Source organism: Plectropomus leopardus, chromosome 7 (genome assembly GCF_008729295.1).
Source record: "Plectropomus leopardus isolate mb chromosome 7, YSFRI_Pleo_2.0, whole genome shotgun sequence".
NCBI classification, from domain to species: Eukaryota; Metazoa; Chordata; class Actinopteri; order Perciformes; family Serranidae; genus Plectropomus; species Plectropomus leopardus.
Genome location: NC_056469.1, coordinates 30,201,967 through 30,218,735, shown reverse-complemented (window position 1 = coordinate 30,218,735; position 16,769 = coordinate 30,201,967). Strand labels below are relative to the sequence as shown.

General features: G+C 40.6%; 1 protein-coding gene across 1 annotated transcript in view; it reads left to right on the top strand.

Annotated features, from left to right (window-relative positions):
• syngap1b (synaptic Ras GTPase activating protein 1b) overlaps nt 1–16,769 on the top strand; it is a 181,496-nt gene that overhangs the window by 124,102 nt on the left and 40,625 nt on the right. Inside the window, exons 4-7 of the mRNA XM_042489498.1 lie at nt 1,385–1,476; nt 6,892–7,013; nt 13,149–13,302; nt 13,673–13,771. Of these exons, the coding sequence (XP_042345432.1) occupies nt 1,385–1,476; nt 6,892–7,013; nt 13,149–13,302; nt 13,673–13,771 (467 nt within the window). The remainder of the gene's footprint in view (nt 1–1,384; nt 1,477–6,891; nt 7,014–13,148; nt 13,303–13,672; nt 13,772–16,769) is intronic.

The window sequence follows — 16,769 nt, the reverse complement described above, 5'->3', positions numbered from 1 at the left end:
GGGGGAGTTATCAATGGTGATGGAGAAGTGGGGGGACTTTGTGAGGGATTTGGGGCCAACAATAATGAGTTCAGATTTATGACAGCTCAGTTTGAGAAAGAGAAAGAGTTTAATTTCGGTAAGGCAGTTGGCGAGAGTGGTATGGGTTTGAGTGGAGATGGTTTTGATGGAGATGTAAAGTTGTATGTCATCGGCATAACAGTGGAAGTGGAGGCCATGGCAACTGATGATGTCACCAATAAAACCATCCTCTTCTACAGGTGGTGCAAAATGATTTTGGTTTTTGGACTCCCTATAAGAAACCCAAGGTTGTCTGCAAAGTTTGAGTGCGTCACAATTTTCTATTTTACAAACTAGTCAGACTTTTACGTCTTTTATGGTCAAATCTCTTATTGATTCATACACGCACTGTGAGATCTGGAGTTCTTTTCTGTGAAACATGAGGGCCTTTGTGGCCTTTTTTTAACTACTAGCTGTCTTAACAGTCACATTCATCATACAGTGCATATACCTGAATTTCTCTCGAGGACCGTGTTGCAGAGGCAGAACTACAGTCCTGACATTAGATTGAGTTTTTCAACATTTGTTCAAAGGACAATAGGGACAGAGAAAATGAAATCAGTGCCAAAAACAGGCGATATATGCAGTTTTCATTCAACATCGACTGTTTTTTGATGCTGCAGTAGTTAAACGGGTCAGACGGGTCAACCAGGCCTCCTGTGTTTTGTTTCCTGTGTTCTCTGACTGTACATTTACACTCCCGCCGTCATCCATCAAGCGTAGGTCAGGGGTTTATTCCCTTACTGACCAATTCGGTGCATTAGGCACCGACTTGCTGACGGAAGTCAATAAGTGCTTTGTTTGTTTAATGCTCGCTCCTCTTCGTCCGTGCGTCTCGCGGTCCCTCCTCTCTCCGCTCCCTTCAACATGCAGACTGTTAACATTCGCCTCATCTGACGTCCAGACAGAAAATCTATCTCTCCAATAGTCTCTCGCCCACTTCGTCAACTTCCTCCCCTCCACATATGAAGGTGTGTTTGTGTTGTGTGTGTGTGTGTGTAGCTGTACAGGCAGCAGTGGTGCTGGTGGATGAGTGTGACCTAGCATGGTTATATATCTGCCTCACACACCTTTGACCTCTATCTAGCTCTCATATTCTCTCCTGCCCTCTTTCATTCCTTCAGGCAGACTGTCAATAACAGCTCTTCTGTAGCCGTTTATTTCCACAATGGCCCTGTCTTTCTCTCTCTCCGCATCCTCTTGCTCTGCCTGTGTCAATACCTGTGGCAATTTTTTTTCTGTCCTCATTTTATCTTTGGATGTTTCTCATCCCTGTGATGTTTATTAGAGTCTCACCTGTCGACCCGCTCTCTCCGTCTCTTAGATCATCGCGCCCGGCGGAAGAGTATAGCCACTGGGAAGCAGCCCAGCATGGAGGTCCCTCCCACTGCCCCAATTCAACCCTTCCGACAATCCGTGAGTAACCCCCCCTGTCCCCGGCCCTGCTCGCTGCCTCCGTCCCTCTCGCTGTCCCTCCTCCCGCCTCCCGCCCTGGGCCCGCCACACACCTGTGGCCGCCGGGCCAGCGGCACCCCGCCTCACCCTTACCCTCTCTCCCTGGCTGTCTCCCCCTCCTTCACCTTGTGCCAGCAGCAGCAGCCACAGCAGCAAAAGGGCTCCAAGAAAGGGCCCGGCACGCCCCCCATGCCCCGCTCGCTGCCCCTCTCCCCCTCCCTATCCTTCACCCTGCCCCACTCGCCTGCCGCCTTCTCCTCCTCCTCCCCCTTCTCGTACTGGGGCGGAGACTGGAGGGCTGCCGGTTCGAGTCCAGTGGCAGGAGGAACGTTAATCGCACCACTGCCCCCTGTTGAGGTATGTGACACAAACATGGCTGCAGCAGAGACACTGGCACTTTTCACTCCTTTCACCTGTGATCTCTGTTCAGTGGACCTTAAAGTTCCATACCAGTGTGTTTGCAAGTTTTTCAAATGCAAACTATAAATCATTTTTCCAGCCATTGGTTTCTATTCATTTCCCCGATGGCATGAAAATCAATTAGCAGCCTCTTGAAAAGGCCTTTAGACGGGATGTATAATTTATATTAATATTTGTCAGAGTTACCTCACTCATCACTATGTGGTGATGCAGTTTAAATGCAGACTGACTAAAAGAAATTTGCATGGAATTTTATTAATTTGTTTGTTTGCAGAGCTAAAACATCACCATTTCGGTCATAAAATAGCAGAACAGAAAAAAAACCTCTCAAGTTTAATTAGGTGTAAGTAGAAACAAACCAGTGACAAAAAGAGACGGTAAAAAGAAACAAAAGGTCTGAAAAAAATTAATAAAAGGTCAAAATAAATATTACTTTGTTTAGCTTATTATTATGGTAGAAACCCTATTTAAAAATGCTTTTCAGTTAATCTTTTATTATATATTTTTTAAATTTAGTTAAATTTCCGTGTTTTCATGTTTTGCTCCACTTTGTAAATGTGTTTTGAATTAATATTAATATCTTCTTCTTCTTAACATTATTATTATTGTTATTATTATAAGACAGAAATAAAAGAAAGAGTACTTGATGTTTCAGACTTGATGTTCACTTTGATAAACTGTTAATATAGTTTTATCTTATCAAAAATAAATGAAAACTAATGGATGTCTGGAATGGCAGGAAGAATTACCAATTTTCAACTGTGATCTGAAATAAATTGGACTCACAGTAAATGGGTTAAAACAGCTGGTATGATTCTTTAATGTCAATAAAAGAGAATAAATATGAAAAATGTTCTGTCACCGTTACTCCAGGGATCATTATATCTTTTTTTTTCTAATACTAGAGACAACTTGAGTCAAAGAGGGAGAGAGGAGCTGGCAGTGAAACACGTTCTGTCTATGGACAGAAATCATCTGTTTATTGTTTTATTCATGGTAACTGAAACTCAATCACAAGCTATCAAACCTGCACATAGAAGGGCTTAAAGGATAGATTGGTGTCTTATGAAGTTTTTCCCAGTGGTCTGTGTTGCCCTTCTCCTTCCTATTATTCCTTCTGGTGTTTGCACAATGTCACTGGAGCTGGAAATAGCAGGACTTGTTTTTCTCCCTTCACAGGAAACTATTTGCTGCCCATTTCACTGTTGCAGTATGAAAAGAGCTTCCACAGACTTGAAAATTACAGGAGCCAGATAATCCATTAGAGTAAATGTAGAGCCCCACTTTGGCTCGGCCGAAGTTTTTTTGTGTTTCAACCTTTTTTTTCTTGTATACTGGCTGAGTTGAGTGTTTTCATATGAATATTTCAGGTCCTCTGATTGGATTAGTGAGCCTGAAGGGCAGGAGGAGCATCACAGTATAAACTTCAGATGCAGGCAAAACTTTTCACCGGTCACAGACGGCCTTCATTATTATCCTACATTTTGCTTACTGTACTGTAAATTACACGACACAGACAGGAGGATGTAGGAGGATGTAGGAGTCTTGGCTAAGAAATAATTCTTATAAAGCACATTTACTGAGACAGAGGTGTAGTGGTACCTGTGTAAACTCAAATTTGGACAGTTGGATTTACTGATAACTCTCTAAAAACAGTCACAAAAACGTAGGCCGCGTTTAGACGAGAACGGCTCTACTAAAAACGGAAAAGTCCTTTGGTTTTCAAAAAATCTGCACTCATGAAAACTTTGTGAAAACAATCCACCACAAAAACAACCAAAAACTCTGGTATGCATGCCAGGCCAGTAGATGGCGGTTTAACTTTATAATGACACTCCACAGATGAACGCCACGTGCATGCACAAAGTGGGGCCGTGACAGCACCGTTCTGTTCTCACCGGATTGCTAGTTGACAAGGCGACAGATGGGGTTGCGTTTTCAGAAGATGACACTCTGGAACCCAGTTTCAAAAGTTGTTGTGTTTTTTTTATTCCCCCAAAATACAGTTGTAGTGTGAACAAAAGGCCAAACTGCAGCAAAGTAACGTTTCCTGCAAGAACTGTTGCTGTGTAAATTGTGACTTATTATTGCACATTTTTGCAGATGAAGACCACACCCCCTTATGTTATAATCTTTGATGTAAGCTTAAATGCCCTCGAGAGACTTTGGATCCACGACTTTAGTCTTTAAGGCAGTGCCTCCTCCCAGGCAATAAAGGTATCACAATAAATCAGCACCAGGCCCGGGCAGAGGAGCTGTCTTAACTGCAAATATGAAGCAAACACAGCCAGTCAGTGCAAGACTTAATCAACAACAAAAAAAGGCTGACAATAGTAACCAGCTAGCTAGTGATCAGCGGGATGGAGGACGTATTTCATATAACATATTTGTATTCATATGCAGTGATGTAAGCCCCAGTAGTGGTTATTTCATTGTTGTGAGATCATTTTTTAAAAATGACCTCACTGTATAAAATGACCTGTTGTAACCTCCAAAATATCACAGCCTCGTGAAACTTAACAACCAAAAACTAGAAACCTTTGGCATTCAGAGGGTGTTTCCAGAAGAGTACTCACCATCCATTTGCAGAAAATTGCAACTCTCACAGAAATGTCAAAATGGTTTTGGTACTAAATGTGGCAGCATAAATGTGGTATTTTGGAGGGATATTTGATCATTTTGTTAATTATTAAGTGGTCAAAATGCTTAAATTTAGCACCAAAACCGTGTACCAAATGGGTATAAGATGTGAAGGGACAGTGCTCTTAATGCAGGAAAAAGTATGAATACATATATCTTACAGCCCACCACTGATCACTAATACATGAGCTCATTTAATTCCAGGTTTGACAATTAGTGTAAATATTAATATCTAATTACATACAGATAATACATGTGGCCGCTAGCTAATGAGCTGAGATACTAAATGACACCAATATTCTCCTTTAACCTGAGTGAGTTTAATCAGAGTGACTTTATGAATCCAAACACAGCCACTGAAGATGAAGTCCCCCCCCCTCCCTTTCTCACTATTACCTCCCTTTATTGTGATTCAGGCTCCTCTTTCTCCTTTTGTATTGAATACTTTTACTTTTTGAGACTTAAAGTGTCAGACGGAGCGGCTAATCAAATCAGATTTAGTCACGCAGGCTATTAGCTTGGAACCAGCAGATGGAGCCAAGTCTTTAGTCATATCCTCAAGACAGGCTTCAAAGCCGTTTGACTCATGCCAGATGACGAGGTGTCATTTCCCTGCAGTCATTCTCCCACTCAATAATGCTGTTATGCTATAGGTATATAAATGTTATTACTGTGAGTGTTCAGGATGCACCTGAAAGCCTCTTTACGGCACAGTGAGTGCTTGTAGGAAAGAAAAAAACACAAAGTCATATTTCATGCATGCTTTAAGCTCTGAAGTTACCTTCACAGCCATCAGTTTAAGGTTTGGAGTGTGAAAACAATTTTGATCTGGTCTAAAAAAACATAACAGTGGCATTACTTAAGTTTTAAAAGGCTATCAGTGGGTTAAAAAATTGTCATTTAGGTGGGAAATGTCATGTCTTTTTAATGTGGTTTCATCTTTTCCAAGGTATTTGTGCAGAATATATCTTAGAAAATCAAGTGCAACTAGTGAAATAGTGCTACATTTTTTTTTAATTATTTTTTTTCTACATGGCTTGTTTCACGGGGTCCCACTTTAAATGCACCAGTTTGCAGGGAACTTGTCGAAAATAGTAAAAATTGGGCTTCAAGTCTGTCCCATCAAGTTTCTTGTAGCGTGGATATTCCTGCAAACCAAGAGTCTGTCCCAGTACCTACAGCTGTGGTCCTGACGACCAAAGTGCATATTCACATGCTGTCAGGATACATCTAAAAAGTACCAACACATGGTGCATTTAAACTCAGTTCCCAGTAGACAGAAAAACCCTACAAACACCCACTAACATCTGGCTTTTGTATTTAATGAGACACAAAATACCGTCTGTCTCCGTCCAAGCAGCACTTGAGCATTTAGAGAGAGAGACTGAATAAGCAAAAGATTAAAAAAAACTAACCGCTGCTTCATTTTCACTGGCCCCCATGCTGCTTTTTAATGTTTAATAATCTGTTTCTTTCCAGTTTGTGACATCAAACATAATAAAAAAAAGGGACAGTCACTTCCATGTTTTTGTCTGTCACCATGACAATCTTAGTCAAAAGACGGGTGGCGCATCTTTTTCTTCCAGGCAGCTGGAAAACTGGCATCTGCAGTAGAGGTGCTCCTCGTGCGTTCTCCCTATTATGCTCAATCCATGTATTTAGAGCACACTAGTGGTAAAGAAAGCATAAATCACAACTGTAGTGAAATTAAAAGTAACTTGTTACTTCCCACCCCTGCCATGCACTGATTCTAAGTCTGTTTTATAAATAGGCACACTGTGAGTACTGGGACAGACCCCAAGTCATGTTCTTCCTTATCAGTGAGAAAAAACTGGCTCCAGTGTCTCAGATTGTCTTATTTGATCATTTAAGGAAGCTAATGTCTGACAAACTGCACCCCTGTGTGCGACATTATACTGCTGAGCCTGTTGTGGGACTGTATGGCTCACCGCTGCCCACCACAGGATCTGCTACGACACTGCAGCTCTCTGTGGCAAGTGGACATGTGTGGGTGTATGATTACTCTGTTGATGATAAATGTACCTTTTGCTCTCCTCCTTCATGCATCATGTGTTTCATTTGTGTGCATCTCCATCTGATTTTGGTGTTACTTACCTGGCACAAACCACACTGACTCCATGGGAATCATCTGTTTTTATTTTACTATCACGTCAATCTTTCTCCTGAAATCTGACTCTCTCCATTTCACGGTGACCACTTCTTCTCCACTGTAACTTCGCACCACGCACATCCTCCCTTTCCTCCTCCATCTGTTTGCCCCCTGTTGTTGCTCTCCTCCTCCTCCACCCGCTGCAGAGTTTCCTCAGTAGAAGGTTGAAGGGCTCCATCAAGAGGGCTAAGAGTCAGCCCAAACTGGACCGAACCAGCAGTTTCCGCCACATGATCCTCCCCCGCTTCCGCAGTGCCGACCAAGACAGGTGAGCGAGTGATTTAAGCATTCATATGTGGATTAATCTGCTCTGTCTGGCTGTGGTTGACTGTGCTAATCTGCAAACACTGTGCAGTTGCATTTATGTATGAAATCAATTTTGTTTTTGTCTTTTTACCCCCAGCCTGTTTGTGTAAATGTTATGGCATTAAACTATTTACTTTTCCATCTGCTTATACAATATAAAGCATCTCCCTGCTGAAACACGAAGTTGTGGCATAATTCAGTTAGTGACCATTCAAAAATATAAACCAGTTCATTTAGGAAAAAAGGTTTCATTAGATGAGTGATGTGAAGAGTAAGGTGTCTGAGAATTTGATAATGAAATTGTTTTTAGGGATGCAGCGCATGGTTAGAATTACAAATTTGGTACACTCTTTTCCAGGAAGTTGGAGTATTAAATTTTGGCCTAAAAAAGAATGGATTTCGCATTTTATGATGGACGGACAATCTATATCAATGTCTCTCAACCTTCCTCTGTCTCTGGATATGTCTATCTTTCTATCTCCATCCATCATTGCTATAAATTAATGTTTATTTTACACTCTCAGTGTCACTTACAATTAAAACACTCAGCACCATCGCTGCCTCTCTGCCGGGGCGATGCAAAAACATCCCCCTCTCTCCATGGCAACCAGCAGACAGCCATATGGCGGCTGTACAGACCATAATGAGTCAGTGGGAGATATGCTTAATTATACCTCCTCTCCACTGTATCATGTACATTGTTGTAGCAGCACAGGCATTCTTCAGGCGCAGCAGCAGCAGCACGGTTAAACAGAGAATTTTTGAGGGAAAATGTTAATGTCGAACTTTGGAAGCTTGTTCTGGAAAGATGGAGGGAAAAGGTGATTTATGTCAGAATATTTGGAATGAAATTTGGAGTTTTTAGGCTTTTAAGTAGTGTTGTCTAGCTGTTATTGGGATGATTTAAATTGTTTTGGTTGTGCAATGGTTGACGCACTTCATTTGTGCCGTAAATTGAGCCGTCATCTTCCAGGATACCGTACCTGGTGGCAGACAAAATTGCATAGTGAAAGTGAAGCTTAAATGGAACCAATGTAAATACAGATGGTGTCATTATTCAGCTATTACATTGTGCAGTCATAACATTGTGCAATTAAGATTTATTTTACAATGATAAGTAAAAGCAAATAATTTTTTTCATAAATAAATAAACATATCTATTTCCACCATAAAAATTAGTAATTTGATCTGTAAAATGTCACAAAATACTGTAAAATCACAATTTTCACATCAGAATTCCCTAAAGCCCAACATGAAGCCTCGCAATTTGCTTGTTTTATCCAAACAACAGTCTAAAACCCAAAGTTATTCACATTCACTGTCCCATGAGATAAAGAGCAGCAAGTCATCACAACTGAGAAGCTGGAACTAGAGTGAGTTTGAATTTTTCCTTGAAAAATGACTCATCGGATTGCCAGAATAATAATTGCCAATTAATTTTCTTTCGATCGACAGATGAAGTAATCCACTAATAATTCTAAGCTTTAATTTTGTCCGTTGAGTTTATCTATAAGCTCCCACCGGACAGCTACAGCCAAGACAAACTCAAACTTTAGATGTGAACAAGGTCATCTTGATAAACTGAACACGGGGCAACGGTGCACTCAGGAGAGATTTTCTGAACCAGGTGTCTGCCAAGGTGCATTTCCACATGATTTATTCATTTGGGAAGGTTGTGGATGTCTATTATCTCCGGCTGTTCTGAGGAGAAACAGAACGGACAAAAAAGTCAAGAGTCGAAGTTGAAGTTGAGGTTGTTTGCCATTTTCACAGCTCCTGGTTTATTCTGGATGTTTTCTGTCAGGCATGTCGGCGAACATCTGCAGCTTTGATCGTTATCATTCTCTTTATTTATCCTGTGTTTACCCAGGGAGGGTTTGCTAAAAACACATGCTGTTTTTCAGCATGAACTGAAATTCATAAACGTGCCTCCGAGCTCCCAAACAGGTTCTAAAACAATGATAGATACACTTTTTCAATAATTAATTTTGACTGATTGCTCATGCAAATGTCTCAGTGGGTCTCAGAAGTTTCCTTCCCCTTATAGTGCTTAAGGTCACCCTGTCATATAACTTACATGAACATGTAAATCTCGTCTTTTTTTTTTTTTAGCGGAGCTCCGGTGTTCTGTATTGACCTAAATGCAATTTTGTGCATTTTCTGAATTACAAGGTTCTCCATATTTTGATTTTCAGTTCATCTGTTGAATACTTCTTTTATTTAGTAGATTCATTGTTTTGCCTATACATTATAACAAAATAAAGGGGAAAAAAGGCCCATCACAGCCAAAGGGCATTTCTTCAAATGTCTTATTTATTTTAAAACCTAAAGATATTAGACTTGCAATTTACAATCATACACCAGCCCAGTTTCCAGATGCCTGTCAAGCTGCAGGCGACTGATCGATATTAGCGAATAACAAAATTGGTTGTGATTTAGAGAGTCATTGCTGCATCTTCCAGGGTCTTTCTAGCCACCAGACATCAGTGACTTGTACCGATCCATCTCTGTTTTTCCAGTGGAGATAGTTGCACGAAAAACAGTTGCTTTTTCCTGAGACATCGCTGCATCTCCTGCTTGGATATTGGAACATAAAGTGGTTACATTTTACTGTGACGTTGATTTCCTGCTGGGAATCGTGTTCCCATAACGGGATATTTTAAGCCAAAACATGATAACCAAACCATACACAAAGTGTTTCTTGTGCCTAAACCTTATTAAACATTAACTACAGTGTTTTTGACTCACAAAAGTTTTGACCAATCTGTGCAAGTGTTTCTATGGTTTGCAGAAAAGAACAAAGCCAACATTTTTTGGGGAGATTGGGTTGTCTATTAGCACAAAGAGAAGCAGCAAATCCTCACATTTGAGAAGTTTGGCCTTTTACATGTTCAGTGTTTTTGCTTAAATTACTGACATAATGATCAGTTGTCAGACTTTTTGTAGATTCTGTCAGAAATATTTGGATCTCTTTTTGCCTTTAGGTAGCCTTACATTGCTGTGACATTAGGTAGACCTTATAGAGGCTTTAACTAACATTTATTGTCCCTTTCAATTCATTTGCTGATAATTCTTTTATTCAGAGAATAACCGTAAAGTCTGTGAAATGTAAATTTGAACACCCAAGGTGACATCTTCACATGTCTTGCTTTATCCGTCTAAAAGCCCCCAAAACAAAAATGTGCAATTTACAATTATTTAAAACAGTGGAAAGCAGAAAATTCTCTCATTTTAGGAGGTTGAAGCAGCACATTTTGACCTTTTTGCTTGTTTAATGGCTTCCAAATGGTTTCAGATTAATTCCCTGCCAATGGACTAATCGATTAATTGACTAATTATTCCAGCCTACTTACACTGTTGTTTAGCTCAGCTAAACTTCTTAGTGTAGTGTCGGCTTTTAGATGTGTTCTGCTTTAATACAAAAAACAAGACAAGTTCTCAATATTTTTTCATTTTTGGTATTGATACGATGTAAGAGTGAGGACATTTTTAGAATATGGCAACCCTATCTAGATTTTATGGCAAGAGGAGCAGCTTTAGGTACTACTGATAGATAATGTTGTGTCATAATGCATTTGTCGTCTGTGGCCATGTATGTTAATGTTTAGATTTCCAGTGAAAGTTTTGATGCAATACAGCACAACTTCCTTATTTTAAAATGTCATATAAATCATGTTAATCTTTAAAAATTGTTGGTGTTTTTTCGTAGGTCTTATTTTTGTTTGTCTGTTTATAAAAGTGGTTATTTTGTCTGTTATTATTGACTGTTGATTTTTTCTAGTCTATCATCACTGGAGCCTCGGTTGTTGTCTTGTGATGTTCATCAGTCATGACTTGTTGAATAAAATTTGCGAAGTGTGTGTGTGTGTGTGTGTGTGTGTGTCTGTGTCTTTTCATTTTTAACTCTTCCTGCACTTCAGCTACCCTCTGAGACCTTGTATAGACCTTCTTTAACCTCCAGCGCTCTTGCTCTCTGCTCAGTCCCTCTTTTCACCTCCTCTAATCCGTGCTCTCACTGTCTTCCTCTCCAAAGGATCCACTGTTTACATAATCAAAGTGATTTCCTCTGAGAGGTCTTCTCTCTTGATCCCCTCACTCCTCACCCCTTCCTCTCCCAGTGTTTCCATCTCCCACATCCTCTTATGACCTCCCCCACTCCTTGTCTTTTCCTCTCTGTATTCTCCTCAATCTGACTCATTCCTTTGGGTCTATTTTTATCTCTCCCTCTCTCTCCCCTCTGGTCCCCCTACATGTAATCAGTGCTGTGTTGATGAGCGTTGTGATTGAACATAGACAAAAGCAGTGCGAGCGCAGGGGAGAAGCCGAGGGTCGGACGCAGCACGGAGGACATACAGTTTTCTTTCTTTCCATTTTCCTCGTTTCCATCCTCCTTTCTCTTCCCTGAGGGGCTTCGTCACACCTGACCGTCCCTCCTCGCTCTCTGGTTAGACTCACTGTGTCATCATACGTCTGTCTTTGTGGCCATCTGCAGAGCTAGTCTGTGGTTTTACATGCCTCTGTGCTCGCGTGTCTGTGTGGGTGTGTAGGTGAGCGTGATGGATGGGCTTTAGTAGAAAGCTTGTTCTCTTATGTGTGTGTGTTAGGACTAATGACATTATTAAGAATCATCTTGAAATCTTGTGTGTGGAGTTTTAAAATGTTTTGCCTTGAGGAAGAAGACAGGATTTATCTGTAAAGATAACTTAAGTACACTGAAAAAAAAGGCAAAAACTGTAAGGAATTGTGAAAAAAAATATCCCTTTGATCGTGTGCAATTACTAACATGATACAGGCGATTATTTCAAACAAGGTTTTCAGAGTAAGTTCACGGGGTTAGAGTCAGTTTGCTGTTCATTTCATCCACTGGATTTTCTGTGAAATTCAACTAATGAACTTTGTGCCATTAGATGCTTGTTAAGTCTGTCCACCTGTTTAATAATTAAGAATGGGTAGTTTCAAAATGCATTTTAACGATACAAGGTTCGAATGCAGATATTTCATCCTGTTGCTTTGGCTAACTTTTAGAACTTGCAGTTGATAGCCAAAACAACAGGGTGTCTGCAGGTCCTTAAACAGTCTTAAAATGTTTAAAAGGTCCTGTATGTAGGATTTCAGGGCCTCTACAAGCAGAAATAGTATATGATATTCATTGCTATGTTTGCAAAAATTTCTAATCACCTAAAACTAATAGTTTATATCTACATACAGAGAGGGACCTTGAGAGTCCACCATGTTGTTTTTACAGTAGCCCAGAATCAACAAATCAAACTCTGGCTCTACGTGAGATACAGTAATTCGAGTTTTTATGTTTTCATGTCGGCCTACACAATTGGCACACAGGAAAAGTTCTCACTTCTGCGACCTCACTGCTAGATGGCACTAAATCCAACACACTGGACCTTTAAATTCAATTTAATAAAAATAAATGGCAAAATGTAACTTCACTCACTCTTAATACGATATTCCCGCATAATTTTCCTTCTGTGGTGCACTGGGCGGCTAAAGTTTCGCTGTTGCTTCCCATGCAAACATTAAGCCAAACCGTGATTTTTGTTTCTCAATTTGACCATGTGCTTTTGTTGCAAAAATCTAAGGAAATAAATGTATTTAAGACTGTATGCATGTAAGAAGCAGAAACTGTGCATTTCTTATGAAAAAGGAAAGGTATTTTGAAAAGACACAATGCATATAATGAGCGTAATTGACACGTCATCCCGTAATGTCCAAAACAGAGGCAGGAGGATACCTAGCGAGTCATATTTAGACGTGACGGTCCACTGAAAGCGGCAATATTTGATGAGTTGGAATGAAAATGGGTTTCATATTTTTAAATAGATATTGGGGATGTTTGATGTCAATACATTGTGCTGCACCTATACAGCTTTTTGTTGGTGCACAGCGATAAATATAAAAAGAAAATGTAGTTTTGTTAATGAAAAAAGGCACTTGGCTTCACAAGCAACACACACTATAATTTTCATGTAATTAACAAACAGAAATTTCCTGTAGCTTCTTGAACATTGAACTGAAGTATAATGCAACCTTCAATAAAAGAGCCTCCCCTCTCCACATCTAACCACACCTATCATCCTCCCAGGACCCGTTTGATGCAGAGCTTCAAAGAGTCCCACTCCCATGAGTCCTTGCTGTCTCCCAGCAGCGCTGCCGAGGCGCTGGACCTCACTCTGGACGAGGATGCCATCATCAAACCTGTCCACTCGAGCATCCTGGGACAAGAGTACTGCTTTGAGGTGAGTACCGAGCTGAACAGTGAGGACGAACAGCAGCACGTTCACACACCAAGTGCAGTGTACAGAGCAGTAAATAGCACCAGAAAATGTTGTTCCATCCTGACAAGTGACAGTGATGTGAAAGAGACTGTGAACTGAGAGTGGTGTTTATTTTACATGTGAGAAAAGAAAGAAACAAGGGCATTTAAATGAGCCGTAGTCCCTACATAATTTGCTGCTGGAGTCTGTCAGCTTTTTCCATCATCTTTCCATTAGTGGAACATGACAGAGGTTGAGAGTGAATGCAAGACATTGTTTTGGCGCCTTAGTTGCAGTCTCCATAGTTACTAATGGCTGTGGTTGTTGAATTTACCATTGGCTATAACCTCAGGTGACTACAGCATCGGGAACCAAGTGCTTTGCGTGTCGCTCAGCTGCAGAGAGAGACAAATGGATCGAGAACCTGCAGAGAGCTGTCAAGCCCAACAAGGTGAGGGGAGAGAAAGGGATGCGGTAGAGGAAGAAAAAAAACAAAAACGGATGATCCCTCTGTCTGTGTGTCTCTCTCTCTCCTCCCCGTCTCTCGTTGTTGTCTGTTTTCAATAAGAGCGCACCGCTTCATTTCTCTGTGTGAACTCCATCCTCGTGTCTGTGTGTGTCTATGTTGAACAATTTCGTCGCTTCTCCACGCAAATATTAAAGCTGCACAAGGTAACGTCGCGGGGTGGAGGATCCAAATTGCTGTTTTTTTGAAAAACTTTGATATTCACAAATCAGGTAATGTGATGTCAGTAAATTGCGCACAGCAGGCTCATGTTTGTCAGCCCAGCATGTCTGTGATACTTGATACTGAAGGATGCTGAAGGGACAAGAGGGAAAAGACTGAATACTGGTTAGTTCAGTCCTGTCACACTGCGGGCCTCATGCAAGAACCACTTGGATGAACAGATTTGTTTTTAAGTGTCATGTACACGGCATCTATTGGCAGAAATGAAATATAATATTAATGATTTCATTAGTGTATAATCACCTGAACTGAACTGAATCATTGTGTTTTGGTTACCTTAGAATGAGACTTTTATCTTTACGTAGGGAGCTGGTCCTCTTCCACCAAGTCCACTATGTTGTTTCTAAAGTCCAGAACAGACAAACTAAACGCTGGCTTTAGAGAGGGTCTCTTATGATCTCACATTGAAATGAAAGCCATTGTTGGTTCTCTTACAAAATAGGGTTGAGGTAAAGGAAAGGGCAATCTGCAACATCACCACTAGATGCCACTAAATCCTGCATACTGCTTACTTAAAAGAGTTATGGCAGTCACCAAATTTGTTACACGTAGAATTATCTATGTCGCACAGAGAAGGTTAACAAGTGGTCCAAACGTGGTCGTCCAAGTTATTACAGATGCCTCTCTACTAGTCATTTGACCTGTCATCTTAATGATTTAATCTGAATGAATGTGAAGTTCAAATATGATAAATAAAATACGTATCTAATGGTGTGTTCACACTGAATGTGACGTAAATTTCTCGCCTTGCTTTTCTTGTCCAGAGTGTCCGCCAACTGGCGAAAATTCACTCTTAATGCTGTAATAATGGTTGTGTTAACTAACTTGGGAAAGCAGCTAACTTAGTTTGCAGTAAAGTACAACCGATAGCAGGAATCAAGTGATGTGAACATAGTGAACACTGAGGCTTCATGCTCTGAACCAGACGGCAAGACTCTTTATTATTTTTCATGTTGTTACAGCAGTGCTTACCCGCTTTTAACTTAAATTACTGACATCATTTTGCTAAGAAGCAACTCAAAATGGCCAACACAGGTCACAAATACATTCTGTCTTTGTACAGTAGTGACGTTGAGTCATAGAGCTTCGGTTTATCCTTCATTTCAGATTCTCTGTAACGTCAGAAGAATCCCAACCAGATCTCAATGCTGACAGGGTTTTGCGAGCGTGACACAAACGTCTTGCGAAAGTTAAAAAATTTAGCTTACTAAAATACATTAATAGTGAAAATTTACCATGTTTGCATTATGTCTTTGCGGGTCTTTGCATTGACTGTCATTGCAGTGTCACAAAACACAACCAGAAATTCCCTCACATTCATTGCATATTAGAAGCGACTGATTCTCTGCACAAAGATGAGATGCAGGACAAGTTGGCTGTGCAATAAAAGGTGCAACAGTTCAAAGAGCTCTCACATTAAGGTGACCGCCTGAGTGGGGCTGACGTGCATTAATGCAAATTGGTTGCGTACAGTGGGGCTGCACCTTAATCACATCGCATAAAACGCTTGTTTCGCATTTGGTGTGAAGATGCCATAAGACAAATTTAATGCAAAATTCATAGTCTGTCCATCATTTCTTCAGCATCATTGTTGCTCATCAATATACTGACTTTTATTTTATTTTATGAATATTATTGCTATATTTTTACACAGAAACTTAAGCCTGCAAAGTTCAATAGGGAATTTCTGTCTCTCTGACAGCTGCCTCAGGGTCACTTTGATCCTCCTGGCATTGTAACATTACCTCTTTTTGGCTCCAACATTATCCGTCTAATATCTCAGGAAATGTTTTTTAGCATCTAACCTCTTGTTAAACTCTCTTTATCTCTGTCACAGTACAACATATTTTTAGCAGAAATTCCTCGTTTTACTCTGTTGCCTTTTCCTGATTCAAACAAACAGGGCAGAACAGGTAGCCTTACTGGATGAGGCTATTTTAGATGCATTGATTATGCTAATTATTAAATTTCCGGTGGCTCGAAAAGTTTTCCAGTTAAGAGAGTTTGATTAATCTGACATGGATTACTTGTACAAACAAACTTCCCAGAAAAGGATGTTCTTGCATGAGGCCTGACGTCAGTGTGTTCATATCTGACACCAGTTAATTAGTGCAGATGGGATGCAGCTCTCCTGTATGAGTCCAGCACATATGATGGTGTATTTTCACATGAAAAATCTTTCCTAGTGCAGCTTTAAGGTGCTGTGATTTTATTTCCATCTTCACAATAAAAAAAACACAATACAAATCTCCGCTCCTCATATCGGCTCAAAAACCAATATCCTAATTTTCACCCTGATTTCATAGTTCTTTAAAATTGCCCAGTATCTCCCCTTGCTGTTATCTAAAAAAAAGAAAAAGGTAAACAGGCATGCGAGATATGCAGCTTTGATGGCAACCAGGGACGAAGAGTTATTAAGCCAGACTGAGATGAAACATCGCCCGAGCTGAATGCCTCGTCCAGATGCTCAGGCCGCAGGGGTCCCGGCTGAGTCATGGAGCTCCAAGGACTCCACACGGGGGCTCTCTCCAAAATCCTCCCCCTCCTACCCCTGAACAACTCGCACCGTGCTTGTCAGACCAGATGCATCGACAGAGATAAGACTCACCGCAGAGACAAAGATTATCATTATGCTTCTTAACTTTCTGGAGCCTTTTAATTCCCGCTTTGAGCTTTGATTGCTTGTTTCTTCAAAAGGCGA